Source organism: Podarcis gaigeae (assembly GCF_964106915.1).
Source record: "Podarcis gaigeae genome assembly, chromosome: 13".
NCBI lineage: Eukaryota > Metazoa > Chordata > Lepidosauria > Squamata > Lacertidae > Podarcis > Podarcis gaigeae.
In genome coordinates, this window is record NC_139689.1 from 13,070,826 (window position 1) to 13,089,053 (window position 18,228).

General features: G+C 46.5%; 1 protein-coding gene across 4 annotated transcripts in view; it reads right to left on the bottom strand.

Moving 5' to 3' along the window:
* Window positions 1-18,228, bottom strand: part of ADCY4 (adenylate cyclase 4) — a 73,619-nt gene that overhangs the window by 33,274 nt on the left and 22,117 nt on the right. For all 4 annotated transcript variants that reach the window (XM_083706577.1, XM_083706575.1, XM_083706576.1 and 1 more), the window contains exons 2-11: window positions 16,022-16,495; window positions 12,626-12,823; window positions 10,963-11,124; window positions 9,792-9,941; window positions 8,620-8,774; window positions 8,353-8,464; window positions 7,505-7,632; window positions 4,743-4,901; window positions 3,762-3,894; window positions 1,855-2,037 (exon numbers count right to left, since the gene is read on the bottom strand). In XM_083706577.1, the coding sequence (XP_083562703.1) occupies window positions 1,855-2,037; window positions 3,762-3,894; window positions 4,743-4,901; window positions 7,505-7,632; window positions 8,353-8,464; window positions 8,620-8,774; window positions 9,792-9,941; window positions 10,963-11,124; window positions 12,626-12,823; window positions 16,022-16,192 (1,551 nt within the window). In that variant the 5' untranslated portion in view covers window positions 16,193-16,495. The remainder of the gene's footprint in view (window positions 1-1,854; window positions 2,038-3,761; window positions 3,895-4,742; window positions 4,902-7,504; window positions 7,633-8,352; window positions 8,465-8,619; window positions 8,775-9,791; window positions 9,942-10,962; window positions 11,125-12,625; window positions 12,824-16,021; window positions 16,496-18,228) is intronic.

Sequence of the window (18,228 nt, forward strand, 5' to 3'; positions counted from 1 at the left end):
TACGGTACATTGTGTCCAATTTGTGTTTCTAGTTGAAGCCTCTGCCATTTCTGCCTTGAATCTGCAACACAACTGCTTCCCCCTGCTCTATCTTTACACTATGTGCTTAAATGGAACTTAGGAATCTAGGAAGCCGCCTTATACCGAGTCAAACCATTGGTCCATCTTGCCCAGTATTGTCTGCAGTGGGTGGAAGACGCTCCCCCAGGGCTTCAGACAAGAGTGTCTCCCAGCCCTAAGCCAGGGGTTGAATGTGCTCCCCTTTAGATGAGCTACAGCCCTTCCCCCCAAAAAAACAGAGGTTCCCAGAAGCACGTGAGCAGGTGAGGAGGTTATTTTATCCCAGATCTCAATGGCCATAGGAAAGGTGCTTTGAAACTTCTGCCGTTCACCTTCTCCTCCCTATTTTTCTCAAAGCGCAGAAGAGAAAATGGTGGCACCTGGGTTCCCCCCAAAGAGCGACATTTCCAGCAAAGCAACTGTGGTTTTAAGACATGCTTCCGAAAACCATGTGTGGCAGTGAGATGGTTTTCTTATCTTCCACTATCAATACCCACCCCATGTAAAATGTACTTGTGAACTCTAACACCTTCCCCCACCACCTTCCTGGATAACCCTACATTTTGTGCTTGAATGCAGAACTGCAAATAGCAGACAAGCACTTCGTGTCTGTCAGTCCTGGCCCACAAGTGGTTAGAGTGCTGCACCGGGATGTGGAAGAGACAGGTTCAAATCCTCACTCAGCCATGAAGCTCGCTGGGTGACCTTGGGCCACTCACTCACTCTCAGCCTAACCAACCTCACAAGGCTGTTGTGAGGATAAAACAGGGAGGAGATGAACGATGCATGCCACATTGAGCTCCTTGGAGGAAAGGAGAAGAAGAAGAAGAGTTTGGATTTGATATCCCGCTTTATCACTACCCGAAGGAGTCTCAAAGCGGCTAACATTCTCCTTTCCCTTCCTCCCCCACAACAACACTCTGTGAGGTGAGTGGGGCTGAGAGACTTCAGAGAAGTGTGACTAGCCCAAGGTCACCCAGCAGCTGCATGTGGAGGAGCGGGGAAGTGAACCTGGTTCACCAGATTACAAGTCTACCGCTCTTAACCACTACACCACACTGACATGCAATGAAACAAGGAAATAAGGAATAGGCATGCAATGAAACAATGATAATAAGAAACCTGTGAGCTTTTAACACACACTGCATTTTGTATCTTGCTTCAAAGACGTGTGAGTGCCGTTGATAAGATAATCTCATTTCTGCTCTCCTTTCTAAAAACATGCCTTTGAACCTTTGCGCGCAAGCTCAGATGCACTAGAGAGAGCAGTAGAAGCTTCTCCATAATCCATTTTGCCAAAATAAACATGGCAGCTGAACAGGGGCAGCTCAGGAAACAAGAAGAATTACCGACGAAAGAAGAATGGCAGATGAAATTAATGGACTATGCAGAATTAGATAAGATGACAGGAAGGATTCTAAACCTATGGGACCAGAGATTCTCAGAAGACTGGAATAAATATGCAAACTATTTGAAAAGCAACTGTAATCAGCAGATTATGCAAGCAGTTTTGTAAGGAGGACTATATGAAATATTGCAAGGAAGATTATGAAGAGAGTTATTAGTTAAAGATTATTAAAAGTAATAGAGAAATTAAGAAATGTAAATCAAGTGGAAAAGATTGAAAAATCTTCAGCTGCGGTTGATGGAAGTCTAAAAATTGTATATGATATGAAATTATGTTAAAAAATTAATAAAAATATATAAAAAGAAAAGAAAAGGGGCAGCTCAAACGGCTTGAGGGTTCTCAGCACATGTCCTTGCATTGACATGAGCACAACCTGCTGGACGTACCGAGTAGTTGCTCCTGACAAACCCTGCCGGTTCTGCGGGGAGGTTGTCGAGGTGTTTGAGGTTGGCAAAGGGTTTGGCTGCCCCCCATGACTCCAGGTAGCGAGTCATCCGCGCTGGAGCCCTCATCTTGTAGCCCTCACCTGGCGCAGGTGAGAGGGTGCCGCTGGAGGTCTCTTCTTCAGCCTAAAGACAACAGGAACCAGAAGAGCAAGTGGAAGTCCTGAGTGACAAACCCCAGCCAGCGGTATCCATATATCCCTTAATGGCAGCTCTCAACGGCTTGACATAGATGCTACATAGCATTGGGGTCAAAAGTGTGCTCTAAGATTGGTCCCAACTAGGGCCAGGGCCTTTTCAGTACTGGCCCCGACCTGGTAGAATGCTCTGTCGCAAGAGACTAGGGCCCTGCGGGACTTGACAGCTTTCCACAGGGCCTGCAAGTCAGAGCTGTTCCATCTGGCCTTTGGTTTGGACTCAGTCTGACCCTTATGTTGCCCTCCCCTTATGGTCTTGAGTTATTGGCTACTTTTAAAATGAGGCTGCATTTTAAATTGCATTTTAACCTGTATTTTAAATTGGGGTTTGGGGGGTGTTTCCCCCCCAATTATGTTTTTACTGTGATTTTATTGGTGTTAGTTGCCCTGAGCCCGGCTCTGGCGGGTGAGGGCGGGGTATAAATAAAATGCATTATTAATTATTATTATTACTACTACTACTATTACTTAAATGAGCATTCCCCCAGAGCCATTCTGCGGAACCCACTGTGGAAGAGTGTCACCAATAGGCAGGGGTGTAGGAGGGGGGGTGCGTCCGCCCTGGGCATCATCCTTGACGGGGGTATGAAAAAATGGCACACTGCAGGGGTGTGCGCCCGAGCCATGCATCTCTCATGGGAGTGACACAGCAGCTCACAGCCCCACGCTGCCCGAAACGGCAGCGTGGGACTTGCGTCTGCCATGCGGACTCCGTGGGCAGCTCGCCGCGCCGCCCCCCTGGGCAGATTGCCATGGTGCCCCTATGCACAGATCGTCCCGGTGCCCCCATGTGCAGTTCACCGCAGCACCCCCGTAGGCGGCTCGCCACGCCCCCACTGCTCCGGGTGCCAGAGCAGCTAGCTATGCCCCTGCCAATAGGGTTGCCATATTTCAAAAGTGTTGAGCTTTTGGGGGCGGAGGGCAAAGTTGCTGAGCTGCTTTTTCTGCAAACTCTCCAAAATAATTGAAGTTTTTGAGCTTTTATGGTAAAGGAAATTTACCATAAAATCAACACTTCCAATATGGGTGGCCAGACATTTTTACTGATTTTCACATATTCCACCCGAAAGCTATTTCCAACAGACAAATCCAAGATATGTCCAGGAAATCCTGGACATATGGCAGCCCTAGAACAGACGTCTCGCAAAGCCGATCCAGGAGGATACCAAGGCCATGTTATCAAAAGCTGCAGGGAGGTCCAGGAAAAGAAGCAAGATTAGACTCTGAATGTCCTTATCCTAATGGAGATCATTGATAAGGGCGACCAAGGCTGAGTGGGTTCCAAAACCAGGTTTGAAACCAGATTAATATGGGTTTAGACCACCCTTTCTCAACCATGGGTCCCACCTTGTTGGACTACACCTCCCATCATCCCTGCAAACTGGTTCTGCTAGCTAAGGATGATGGGAGTTGTATTCCAACAATATCTGGGGACCTGAGGTTGGGAAAGGTTTGTCTAGATAGCAAGTTTCACCAAAGTATACCTGCAGCTGCTCCACCACAACCATCTCAATCCCCTTTCCAAGAAGTGAGGGAAACTGGCTGATAACTATCTATCACAGACTAGGAAGTCCAGGTGAAGCTTTTTTCCTCCCCCCCCCCTCCCCTAAAAAGTGGATGCACCACCTCCAGGTTCAAAGCAGATTTCCTCACCCTGGGGTCAACGACCAGGAAGGTTTTGATTTTGTTCTCCCTCAGGTAAGAGTCTCGTGGCCAGAAACAAACTTCCTCCACAGCATAGGCCCCACCCAGGTGCAGCAACGTGGCCTCCGTGATATGAACCCTCCTGAAAGGGAAAAGAGATGGGAATGTAGACAGATACAGAAGAGGGCAGCCAAGGACACAGAGGTACAGATCCCATTTAGGACATTTCCCTGCATGCACCACTAGAGGTCACCCCAGGTTGCAAATGGAGTCCTATCTATGTATACAGTGGTACCTCAGGTTAAGAACTTAATTCGTTCCGGAGGTCTGTTCTTAACCTGAAACTGTTCTTAACCTGAAGCACCACTTTAGCTAATGGGGCCTCCCGCTGCTGCTGCACCACCACCGCACAATTTCTGTTCTCATCCTGAAGCAAAGTTCTTAACCCGAGGTACTATTTCTGGGTTAACGGAGTCTGTAACCTGAAGCATATGTAACCCGAGGTACCACTGTACAACATAATGGACAGACAGAGGCCACTTGTTCATTATACAGTAACTCAGGGACACTCTGTCCCACAAATAGCAACACAGTAAAAAATGTGTATCATCAGTTACAGTGGAACCTTGGGTTACGTACCGTCCTCCTTATGAATGCTTCGGGTTACGAGCTCCGCTAACCCGGAAGTAGGTGTTCCAGGTAACGAACTTTGCCCCGGGATATGAGCAGACGTCGGGTGCCAGCGGTGTGGCAGCAGCAGGAGGCCCCATTAATGAAAGCGCGCCTCAGGTTAAGAACAGTTTCGGGTTAAGAACGGACCTCCGGAATGAATTAAGTTCATAAACGGAGGTACCCCTGTATTTGTTGAGTTGTTGCTGATATTCCTTGCAAGGCCACTAGGGGCCAGCATCCAATCTTGCATATGCAAGAACCAAATGCTTTGCTGGACGAAAGTGGGAGCATTCCCTCTCACCATGTCGCTTCCCTCACCCTGGCACACCTCCTGCTTCCATGTGATTGGCTAACGTCACGTCATCGGACCAGACATCGTACTGCCACTTCTGGAGCCCAATCACCCCACACAGGACGTTCCCTGAATGGACTCCGACTCTCATGTTGATGTCCACTCCCGTGGCATCACGCAGCTTCCTATTTGTGAGAGGAGAAACAGGACAATTTAAGTTTGCATTTTATTAAAAATGCCTGTTCCAAATTAGTAACGAAATAAATGGAAGCGATTAAAAGTGGGGGGGGGGACATACACCTCAGTACTGTATTTTAGAAATTAAAATAGCAAGTCAGACATCACCTTGCCGACAAAGGTCCGTATAGTTAAAGCTATGGTATTGCCAGTAGTGATGTATGGAATGGAGAGCTGGACCATAAAGAAGGCCGAAGCATTGATGCTTTTGAATTATGGTGCTGGAGGAGATTCTTGAGAGTCCCATGGCCTGCAAGAAGATCAAACCTATCCATTCTTAAGGAAATCAGCCCAGAGTGCTCACTGGAAGGACAGATCCTGAAGCTGAGGCTCCAAGACTTTGGCCACCTCATGAGAAGAGAAGTTTCCCTGGAAAAAACCCTGATGTTGGGAAAGATTTGAGGGCACAAGGAGAAGGGGACGACAGAGGATGAGATGGTTGGACAGTGTTCTTGAAGCTACCAGCATGAGTTTGACCAAACTGCGGGAGGCAGTGGAAGACAGGAGTGCCTGGCGTGCTCTGGTCCATGGGGTCATGAAGAGTTGGACACGACTAAATGACTAAACAACAACACAAAAGGTAAAAGGTGAAGGACCCCTGGACGGTGAAGTCCAGTCAAAGGTGACTATGGGGTTGTGGCGCTCATCTCGCTTTCAGGTCGAGGGAGCTGGTGTTTGTCCACAGACAGCTTTCCGGGTTGTGGATCAGCATTACTAAACGGCTTCTGGCGCAACGGAACACCATGACAGAAACCAGAGCTCACAGAAATGCCATTTACCTTCCTGTCACAGCAGTACCTATTTATCTACTTGCACTGGCATGCTTTCAAACTCAATTGGCAGGAGCTGGGGCAGAGCAACGGGAGCTCACTCTGTTGCGGAGATTCGAACTGCTGACCTTCCTATCGCCAAGCCCAAGAGGCTCACCAGCATTCCTAGCAAGTCAGTAACATTCTACCAGCCTTTTTTAAAAGAGGTCAGGGAGTGATTAAATATCAGTTGGTAGAACATGAGACTCTTAATCTCGGGGTTGTGAGTTCAAGCCCACCTTGGGCAGGGAGGGTTGGACTAGAAGACCCATGGGGTCCCTTTCAACTCAACAATTCTATGATTCTGTGTTGCTGGACTACATCTCTCATAAACCCTGCCTGTTGACTATGCTGGCTGGGGCTGATGGGAGTTGGAGTCCAACAAGATCTGAGATGGGTAAGTGGGCACCAGGTTGAGGAAGTCTGATCCAGAGCTACGGTTCCCAAAATGGGTGGTATTGTCCCCACCCCAGAGGTGAGATTACCTAGGGGGCACTAAGAGGCAAGGGAATGCAGTGGGGCACTGGAAGTGGGTCCCTCCCAGTGCTTTGATCTCTTATTCATGATTGGCCAGGCTAGAGCTAGAGCAAAACACCTTCCTCTGTTCATATGCAACGTTTTATGGCTCTTGTTGCTTCCAGAGCTCTTTCCTTTGGTCACATTTGTATGTATGATTCTAAATTGTTGAAAGATAGCCATTAGTAATGGCTGGAATCGCTGTATCGAGTTCATTGATTCTGTTGAATTAATTAAACCAAATAGTTTTAACGGGGTTTTGAATAAACGTGCAATTCATTGTTACTGTTTTGAATTCTATTGTGTTACTGTCTTCCTTAGCGGGCCATGCAAAGCACTATTCTAAATAATATATTTTTGTAGGGTAGGGAAGCACCGGGGATGAGTTTATGGCCTGAAAAACTTGGAGACCACTGATCTAGAGATTGCAGGCTCATACTGGGAGAGATAGTCCCTGAAGTAACCTAGGCCCAGGGCATTTAGGACTTTAAAGGTGAATTATATGTGGAATTTATTTATTTATTTATACATACATACATGCATACATACATACATACATACATACATACATACCCCACCCATCTGGCTGAGTTTCTGCAGCCACTCTGGGCGGCTACCAATAGAATGTTTAAAACAATACAGCATTAAATATTTAAAACTTCCTTAAACATATATAGCTTACAATATGTTAGGTAAAGGTAAAGGGACCCCTGACCATTAGGTTCAGTCGTGACCGACTCTGGGGTTGCAGCGCTCATCTCGCTTTATTGGCCGAGGGAGCTGGCATACAGCTTCCGGGTCATGTGGCCAGCATGACTAAGCCGCTTCTGGCGAACCAGAGCAGCGCACGGAAACACCGTTTACCTTCCTGCCGGAGCGGTACCTATTTATCTACTTGCACTTTGACGTGCTTTCAAACTGCTAGGTTGGCAGGAGCAGGGACTGAGCAATGGGAGCTCACCCCATTACGGGGGTTCAAACCGCCAACCTTCTGATCGGCAAGTCCTAGGCTCTGTGGTTTAACCCACAGCACCACCCGTGTCCCACCAATATGTTATATAACATTAAAGGATGGAGTTGTAGATCTTGAATGGCACATGTGTCAAACCAGAGCACCCCAATGTTGCTGCTGCTCAGATCTCATTCATGACTTGGGATCCTTCCCCCAGTTTTTCCTCCCCCTCCCTCTCATTTCACCTGCCAACTGCCTCCCCCACTCCACTCACTTGATGGCCTGGCACATGTCAAGGCCCATCTTGACGCAGTTCCGGGCATGGTTGGGCAGTGACACAGGCAGCCCAGAGACGCAGTAGTAGCAGTCGCCCAAGATCTTGATTCTCATGCACTCGTTATCCTGGGAGGGAACAGGGTTGAGGATGAAGTTTGCCACCTGAGACAACATCTCGGTTTCCTTGGCAACGTACACATCATGACTCACTGGCTTAGGGCTGCTCAGCTAGGGTACCATTTCTGCACAGAGGGGTAGAATGTTTCTATGTCCACCACAGCACAATTTCCCCAAATTTCCCTGAAGAAAGGCACTGATTGTTAATCTGCTCTGAGAATTGTAGCTCTGGGAGGAGAATAGGAAGCGGGGGTCTTCTAACAAATCACAGCACCCTTCACAACTGCACCACCAAGGATTTGGGGGGGGGGGCTGGCATAAATCCTGGAAAAGGGAGTTAAGGCTGCATCCTAAGCCTGTTCACCTGGGTCATGTAACCTGGGAACCTGGTATAAGTTAAGTCTGCAAAAAGGGTCCTCTAACTCTATTTAAAGGCTTGTTTTCTCTCTGCCAAGCTTAGTCCAGCTCAGCCAGCAGATCTGCTCCATATTGGAGTTTGGATATAGCACACTCTTCTGCCAATTTAACTTAATTTCACACCAGCTTCTTGTGTACAAGATTTCCCTGCATGTCACTGGACTCCACCTCCCATCAGCCCCTGACCAATGACCAGGGGTGATGGGAGTTGTATTCCTACCACATCAGGTTCCCCGACTCCAATCTAAGGAGAACAAACTGTTTTAAGGCACAGGAAGGGTATTTATGGAGGGAAGATATTCTCTTACTCACCTTGGCGATCTGGTCAAACTTGCCAAAGAGTTCGTTAAGCATGAGGACTAGCTCCTTTGGGGAGCATTCGCTGGCCAAGAGCGTGAACCCAACAATGTCGGCATATAGGATGCTGCGAGAGGGTGAGGCAGAGAGAAATGAAAGATGTTGTGTGGAACCGTGGGGTGGAGTGGGATTCCCCCAACCAGCTCCCAACTGTTCAGCCCTAATCCACATACATCAGGTCAGGCAATCTTGTAGATGACAGATGGCATCAAAAGGAAGTACCTGATGTTTTCGTGGCGCTTGACGTAGAGGTTGTGGAAATTATTGGTGCCCTCGTGACGGTGCTGGGCCTGACCTCCATCCCGGAGCCTCTCAATGATCTCAGCCTTCATTTCCAAGGCAATGTAGGCAGGAAGGATGGAGAGAAGCAGATGCTCCTAGGAGGATCAGCACAGCAAGGTGGTGGTGGGAGGAATTGGGAACAACCAAGTCAGCTTATAAAAAGGGGACCCCTGACCATTAGGTCCAGTCGTGGCCGACTCTGGGGTTGCGGCGCTCATCTCGCTTTATTGGCCGAGGGAGCCGGCGTACAGCTTCTGGGTCATGCGGCCAGCATGACTAAGTCACTTCTGGCGAACCAGAGCAGCGCACGGAAACGCCGTTTACTTTCCTGCTGGAGTAGTACCTATTTATCTACTTGCACTTTGACGTGCTTTCGAACTGCTAGGTTGGCAGGAGCAGGGACCAGCAATGGGAGCTCACCCTGTTGCGGGGATTCGAACCGTGGACCTTCTGATAGGCAAGTCCTAGGCTCTGTGGTTTAACCCACAGTGCCACCCGCGTCCCTAAGTCAGTTTATAGTACCCTTCCAATACTGAACTGAATGAATGCTATGCTACCTTCAGCATTAATTGGTTTGTTGCTGAGCTCTTTTTACAAGTGTCAGAACCTGGGAGTTCCCCGTGCAATGAGCTTGAAGGGGCCTTTCTTTGTCTATGATTGGAGAGGAAAATAGCTCCTCTGTGCATGGGCAGAAGAACGTCCAACCTTTACTTAACCTCCAGGAAGGTTTAAGCTCTGACATCTCTCCTGTGCGTGAATCAAAGGCCTTACGGAATGGATGCAGGCCAGGAGGGCCTGATCCAGGACATAGGATGATAGGAAACTACTCTACCAAGTCAGATGGTCGGTCCATCCTGCTCAATATTATCTACAGTGATTCCCAACTTGGTGCCTTCCAGGTGTTTTGGACTACGATCCCATCAGCCCCAGCCAGCACAGCCTATGGTCAGGGATGACGGGAGTTGTAGTCAAGCAGTATCTGGAGGGCCACAGGTTGGGAGAGGCTCATCTTCACGGACTGGCAGCTGCTGTCCAAGGTTTTGGGCTGGAATCCTTTCCCTGCCCTACCTGGAATGGAACCTTCTGTGCGCAAAGCCATTCTCCGTACTCACCTGGTGCCTCTTCTCAGACTCCAGCTTGACTCGGGATTGGATGAGGTTGAAGGTCTCGTGGAAGGTCTCCCCCAAGGCCACCTCCATCAAGTGCTTATGGTAGGCACCCACCAGGTTCCCGCAGACAAAGATGACGAGATTGGCCAGGAGCTGGAGGCAGGTGCAAAAAGAGAGGACGTAAGGCAAAGAAAGACTGGGAGACGACCGTGACAGTGCAGTGCTAGAAAGAGAAGACAGTGTGGTGTACTTTTTGTGTGTGTGTTGGACGAGGGGCTCATCCAACTTCCTCTTCTGCCATGTTTCTAGGCCCAGATCTGGGCTTTAAAGCTCTTTGTTTATTTTATTTGGTCCCAAAGCAGTCCCTTGGAAAACCCACATTTCATTGCTTAATCACAGTCAGGTTTTCAGCAGTAAAATGCAGGTTTTCTCAGCGAAAGCACAAGGACCCCCAAAAAATACCCTCCTTAGACATGGAAAGCATGGCACAAAAGGAAGTCTGGATGAGCCATCGGACTGTGGGAGACCAAGGTTAAAATCCCCATTCAGCCACAAAGCTCCCTTGGTGACCTCGGGCCAGTACTGACTCTCAGCCTAGCCTACCTTCCATGGTTGTTGTGGGGTTTAAGGGGAGAACCATGTCCACAACCTAGAGCTCCTTGGACAAAATGTAGGATACAAATGTAATAATACCTCAGGGTAGAAATTCTGAAAAGCCCATTATCAGTAAGGCCAGCGTCACCACGCAAGAGTGCAGCCTGACCACAGATCTGGTTTAAGAGGAGCCCAACGCTGATTGTTAGAGTGAAAAGCAACTCCAGAAAAAGTGCAAGGAAGGCACTGAATGTACAGCAAAAAGCTTGGGTCAAATAAGCGATTTCAAAGACTGTGATTGGATGAAGAGATGGCGAGATGCCAGGGTGGCAGAAGCTGGTTGGCTAGAGGATGAAGCAGCTAAGATGATGTACATTTCCTATATAGGGTGTGTGCTAATGGAAATGCTCTCACAGACTCTGTCCAGTAATGTATTACTGAATGAGGTCAGACTCATGCTGAATTTGCTGTGAGCATCCCTCAAAGGGAATTTCCCCACACACAACAGGATTTCCCAGGAATGTCCCATCGGCCCGCCTTGTGATACGAAGCACGGATGGGGTGACAGGGCCCCACTTACCTGCAGTGCTAGCTCTGACCGCGAGCCACGCCCCAGAGAGAGGTAGACGCTCAGGATGACGATGTGGGAGAGGGAGGAGACCAGGCCAGCAGCCACGGCATCTTTCATGCCAACGGGCAACATAGTGTAGACAGTGAAGATGATGAAGAGGAAGAAGGAGACCTTTGGGAGAAAAGAACGCGGCGTCAGTTCTCCTCGTGATAGGAGGGAAATTAGGAATGTGTAAATTCCACTAGTCAGTGAAAGAAAATCGGGGGTCAGGGAATAATAATAATAATAATAATAATAATAATAATAATAATAATAATAATATTTTTTATTTATATCCCGCCCTCCCCAGCCAAGACCGGGCTCAGGGCGGCTAACACCAAATATAAAACAAGTTGATTGAAATACAACTTAAAAACAAGGTTAAAATGCAACATTAAAATGCAACCTCATTTCAGCAGAAACTCAAAAGCTTTTTTGGGGATGAAAACATCAAGTCTTCACCAAGGCTAACTATCCGGACTGGTCCTACATGGGCCAGAATCTGCTAAAATGGTTTCTGCCACGCTCATGCTGATTTTGGAACAAGCATCCCTCAGACCCATTGTCAAGAACTTGCCTACTCCCAGTTTTTCCACACATAATATCCATCTGTTTCTTCCATATCAGTCACCAATCTACAAGTAGGGCTGCAAATGTTCCCTGCCTGATACCCTGGAGGCAGGGTTGTCTTAAGCATATGTGGCGCCGGGGTGCAAAGATCCGCCCGGTGCCCCTCCCCCCCGGGTGCCCAGTCCCAGTTGCGCAATTCCTGTCTAGATATTCTTTGAACATGACCCCTGCCTCTACATATGGCCATGTGAAGAACCCTTTTTTACAACCTTACATGACTTTGAGCTTCCAGTAGATAACTAACTGTAGAACGATTTGCTTGTTTCAGCTGTGCTATGACACTATTATTATACAGTGGTACCTCAGATTACAGACGCTTCAGGTTACATACTCTGCTAACCCAGAAATAGTACCTCGGGTTAAGAACTTTGCTTCAGGATGAGAACAGAAATCACGCAGCGGCAGCAGGAGGCACCATTAGCTAAAGTGGTACTTCAGGTTAAGAACAGTTTCAGGTTAAGAATGGACCTCCGGAACGAATTAAGTTCTGAACTCGAGGTACCACTGTATACATTATTGGCAGAGTTGTGCCGTTGGTTGACTGTATGTCTAGAAGTATCTCCAGGCTTTGATATGCACGTTGCTCTTTAATTTGCTGAACTACGTAAAATTGTCCTTTATATTTGCAAGTCGGTTTCGTGTTTTGGTTTTCTTGTAATACCTGAATATAAGCCTCCCCCTTAAAATTTCACAGGCACTCACACCTGTCCCGCTTTACTGTATGTCTGTTTCAGCAGCGATATAGTAAAAGCCAATTTTCGTGAATTTAAGCCACACTTTAACTTTTCATGGTTTGAATTTGGGGGGAAAGTGAGGCTTATATTCGGGCCAGTATGGTATAATGGCATGCTCCCAGATGTCAATCAGAAGAGGGCTGCCAATGCAGAAGGGGGGATGGATTCAAAGAGCACTATGCTGAGACCACCTCAAGCTTACACCCAGGACTCCGAAGGCTCCTCCTATTCCTCATTTTAATTTTTAGGATGCAGCCTGAGCCCCTCACCTGATCCCAGGCACTGACCACCCCTCCGGTGAAGACAAAGACATAGCCCATGGTCATCAGGCAGGTCCAGATGATGGCGGAGAAGATCCGGGTGCATTGCTGGAAGAAGCTCTCTATGCACACGAGGATCAGGATGAGGCTGAAGATTGCCAGGGCAACGAACAATGTAATCAGGAAGCCCAGGTTGGAGGAGAAATCCTGGAGAGAAAGGGGGAATTAAACGAGCCATTCTGTTTGTGCTGGTTTCTAGCATTGGCTTGAGTTATACCACTAGGGGGGCACTGCACACAATAGTAGAGCAAATGCCTTGAATGCAAAAAAAGAAAGAAAGAAAAAACTCAGATTTAGGCCAGCATCCCCTGTCAGAGAGTCAGAACACCAGGATGGGAAACATCAGTGCTAGAGACTCTGAATGGAGCACAGAATTCCCGGGCAGATGCAGGAGTGCTCAGGCACAGTATAATGCAGCTCTGTATGTTCAACGCAGCAGCAAACAGAGCGGTGCAGCTGGAGGTTTAGACTTTGTGCTATGGCTCAATGTAGGCTGGCCCATTAGCACAAAGGAAACGGTGTCCATCACCTCAGTCTGCCTCCCACAGCTGCCTGTACTTTCAAACAGTCCAGAGTTTGGCACCTCCTCTTAATCTCAGGGTCAGTGGTGTGCACAGTGCCTGATTTACATATAAGCTAAACAAGCTATAGCTTAGGGCCCCACTCTCTTGCCCCCCCCCCAAAAAAAAATATACTTCTTCTTAATCAAAGCTGTCAACTTTTCCCTTTTCTTGCGAGGAATCCTATTCAGAATAAGGGAATTTCCCTTAAAAAAAGGAAAACATTGACAGCTATGTTCTTACTTGTATTTCAGTTCAACAATTACTTTGATAAAATACATATTTTGTTATGTGCAAATGGCTTTAGATACCTGTTAGGTCCATAAATAACCATATAGCATCTATTCAACACAAAAAACAGTGACAATTTGTTGTTGACAAAGGACGGCTGGACATATAAAGGGACCTTCAGTAGCTTAGGGCCTCATCAAACCTAAATCCGACCCTGGGTGTGCGGTTTGTGGACTAAGGGGACTAGGCTAGTCCCCTAAAGGGTCCAGGAGCCCTTCTTCCACCTTCCCAAATCCGGCCCGACATTAAGAAGGAGGCAGCAGGGCTCCAGCATCCTGTCAGAGGACTGGCGCAATCCTCCCCTAAGCCCAGGAAGCTTTCAGCAGAAAGTTACAGGACATGCACTGATGGTAAACGAGGCCCCCAAATGCATTGCACATTTAAAGCAGCATGGTGGCTTCTCCTCAAATAATCCTGGGAGCTGTAGTCTGTTAAGAGTGCTGAGAGCCGTAGTGCAACAAAAGTGCAACTGGAAACAACAACAATTCTGATCTTTCGTGATATGAGAAGTTAGAGCATGGGTAGGCAAACTAAGGCCCGGGGGCCAGATCCGGCCCAATCGCCTTCTAAATCTGGCCCGCAGACAGTCTGGGAATCAGCATGTTTTTACATGAGTAGAATGTGTCCTTTTATTTAAAATGCAGCTCTGGGTTATTTGTGGGGCATAGGAATTCGTTCATTTTTTCCCCTTCAAAATATAGTCCGGCCCCCCAGAAGGCCTGAGGGACAGTGGACTGGCCCCTGGCTGAAAAAGTTTGCTGAACCCTGAGTTAGAGGATTACAGCAGGAATTCATGGGGGCATGCACCAATTGAAAACAAAGCAGTTTGTCTCCCTCAAAACTTTTGCAGACACTAATGGTACTGAAAGCAGCCTGACAGAATGGTGTATGAAGAGCTAAACAAAACTTTGTTAAGAAAACAGAAGCTTTTTTTACTGGGGATATTAGACACAGATATAGCCAGAGAAAACAAGAGAATATTCCTTTACGCTACAGGGGCTGCGAGAACACTAACTGGCAAAAATTGGAAAAAAGAAACCATAGCGACAAAAAAAGTGTGGCAAAATAAATTATTTGACTACAGTAATACCTCAGGTTACGTTACCTTCGGGTAACGTAATTTTGAGTTACGAACGTGGCAAACTCAGAAGTGTATACTTCCAGGTTTTGCCCCGTGCGCATAAGCGCTCTATCAAGGCGTGCACGAACACAGAAGTGGTGCCTCCGGATACTGACTTTTTGGGGTAAGTACGGACCCCCGGGATGAATTAAGTTCATATCTGGAGGGTCCACTGTATATTGAATTTGCTAGATTGACAGGAGCCATTAAGGGTCAGCCCAAGCAAAAATTTCAAAAAGAATGGGGGAAATATAGAGAATACCTGAAAACGCAGTGTCCTCAAATTAATACTTGGATTTGTTTCAACTAACTTCTGCAAAATAAATTATAGTATAAAAGCTAAAAATAGAAAGAAAAAGGGGTAATAATAAACTAAGGAGACAGTTTACCAAAAACGAAAAGAGAACCGTGTTTAGGATGAAGGAAGTCAACTAGAAGAAAAGAAGAATTGAAATATGATATGTATATACTGTTGATTATTTGACCTGTGTAAGTTTGCATATGTTATTAAGTTTTATTTGTATTTCATTTTTTGTTTTTGATTGTGCATTTTTATCAGTGTGTGTGTATGTGTTGTAAAATAAACTTAATAAAAAAAATGAAAGCAGCATGACATATATCCTTCCTGGAACCATCATGACTACAAATCATGGAAAATAAAGAGGATGTCTGGAGGGACCCAAAAAGGATCTTGCAAGCCTGAAGTCTGCCCACCAAGATCTACTTCGCTTTTTCTATTGCCTGCTGCCAGATCCTCTGAACTGGAGGTGCCAGGGACTGAACTGAGGACTTTCTGCTGTTGAGCTATGGTCCCTCCATCAAACTCAACTTTTCTCCCAACCACCTCATCTAAGGATGGGGGACCTGCATAGTCCTCTGGATGATCTTGGGCTCCAAAACCCCATCAGAATGGATGATGGGAGTTGAAACAACATCTGGAGGGCCACAAGCTCTCCCATAACCAAGTTCTTAGAACCTAAAAACAGGACTCCTGGATCAGGTTAGTCCAGCATAGTCTCACCGTGGACAACAGTGGGAAACCCACAAGCAGGACCTGAATGCAACAACACTCTCCCCTTTCTGTGGTTTCCAGCAACTGGTATTCAGAAACTCAATACTTCCGAAAAAGGACATGCAACAAAATGATCAGAGCCAAGAGCTGTTGAGAGCCACATCTTCTGTTAATTTGTCTAATCCTCTTTTAAAGCCATCCCGTTGGTGGCCTTTTGTGAGAGCAATTTTTTTCTGTCCTGACTCCCATAGACACCCCATCTCTCTCTCTCTCTCTCTCTCTCTCTCTCTCTCTCTCTCTCTCTTTCTCTTTCTCTTTCTCTTTCTCTTTCTCTTTCTCTCTCTCCTTGCAAACATGCTTACTCGGCCACTGGCAAAGGATGTCACAATGAGAGCCACGCAGATGCCCAACACAATGAAGAGGAGCAAGAGGATGAGGGGGTACTGTTGGCTCAAGCTGTAATAGGTTTGATAGTAGAGGTCCTCCCGTGGGGTGTCGCTGCTGGTTGACTGCGGGCGACGCTGGCAGGGCATGGCTTTCCTGCTCCCACAAACTGCCGCCTTGGAGGGGAGGAGAGCTCACTCCTCCCAAGGAAAGTAAGCGGAAGTCAATCAGCACCTCTTGCTGAAGCTGTCGAGGGTACCCATTTGTACTTCAAGGCTGCAGAGCCCCATCATTGAAAAAACAGGTGTATTAATCCAGACAGGGGACATGGAGAAATCCAACTGAGCAGTGAGCATGAAACCTGCGGTGGATGATCTCAATGTGGAACAATGTTCTCAGCTAAGTCAGGTGAAGCAGGCATCGTCAGTGCAGAGAGTCTGAAACACGAGGCCCTGGGGAAAGAAATTAAAAATAGGTAACAAATGGTTCTTATTCACACTTATAGATTAATATTGAATGCTTCAATAGTACTGCTTGTGTTCTGTTAGCCCCAAAATGGGAAATGAACAGACTAAAGAAAAATGGCAACTTAAAGGGATGGGATATATGCAGCTTGCGGACCTAACATATAGAATAAGAGAACAAGAAGAACATAGGTTTAAAGAAGATTGGGAAATGTTTACTGAATATAGGAAAATGGTGTATATTTGAAAAAGTGGACAGCATTAAGATAAATTCAACAGTGTAAATCAGTTTTGATGGATGTTATAATGGAATACTGACGGGCTTAGTTTATATAAAATATGCAGGGATTTATGTTGCGCAAAATGAACCATGGAAAGAGAGGAAGGGAAGTCATTGATACGTTAAGGTTGTTTAAGTGAATGTTCTAAAATGTAAAACATAAATTTAGTACTGAAAATCCCAGAGAATTGCTGTCTTGGTTATTCCTCCTTAGTAATAATGGGTACAAAGGTTCCACCTTGTTGGAGGTCTTCAGGCAGAAACTGAAGGGACATCTGTAGGGGGCACTCTAGCTCTGAACTTCATATATTGAACCCCAGAGTGATTGGAGTAAATGATTTACAAGGTCTCCTCCAACTCTATAATTCCACAATCTGTTTCTTTAGCTACATGCATAAGTATTCATGAAAAGACAAATGTCATAGAATGGTCAAGTTGGAAAGAACCACGAGGGTCATCTGGTCCGACCCCCTGCAATGCAGGATTATTATTTTTTAACCCAATGTTTAACTCAAACCCACCACCCTGAGATGAAGAGTCTTATGCTCTACCAAGGGAGTTATCAGTATTCTTCAACCTTAGGACCACATATGTCATTGGGCTACAGCTCTCATTACACCTGACCATCAGCTAAATTGGCTGTGGATTATGAGAACTGTAGTCTGGCAACATCTGGGGACCCAGAGTTGGTGCCTTTGGCTGTTGTTTTTATCATCATCATCATCATCATCATCATCATCTGCTGAGTCCATATGGTGCTGTGGTGAGTGTCAGTCTAGGACCTGGGAGACCAAGGTTCCAATCTCCACTCAGCCATGTAGCTCATTAGATGACATTGGTCTCTCTCAGCCTGAATTGTCACACTGGGTTGCTGTGAGGATAAAAATGGAAGTCACCTCCACACCAGGATTCTCAGGTTTGTAGCTCTGTGAGGAATAGATGACAGTTCCCAGGATTCTTTGGAGAAATCTGGGTGCTTCAAATGTTCTTTAAACATACGGTGTCAATATGACTGAGAAGCACCGTGGCTAGCACCTTGAGCTTTGAGAGGTGGGATATAAATGTAATTGCCATCATCATCACTACCACCACCACCATTATTATTAATTATTGTAAGGACTGTTTTGAACACAATGATTTAATAATTGTGGCCTTGAAAGGAAAGGAAAGGAGAAACAAAGAAAGAACCTCTCATCATCTAAACTATGAGCTCTGGCAAGTGATATATTAATAATATGCGAAACAGCCGTGCTGGAATTTGTGTGAATTCACATCCTCAGTGAATGAGTGCAGAGATGGTCAGATAGAAAGAGTGGATAGAAAAGTCAGAAAAAGTTGTCTGGAAATAAAAGTGTGAAGGGTGGAAGGGGAGAAGAGAAGAGAAGAAGATAGATGGCTGACTAAAAGACAGGAGGCTGGCTACTAGAAATTTTATGTATTC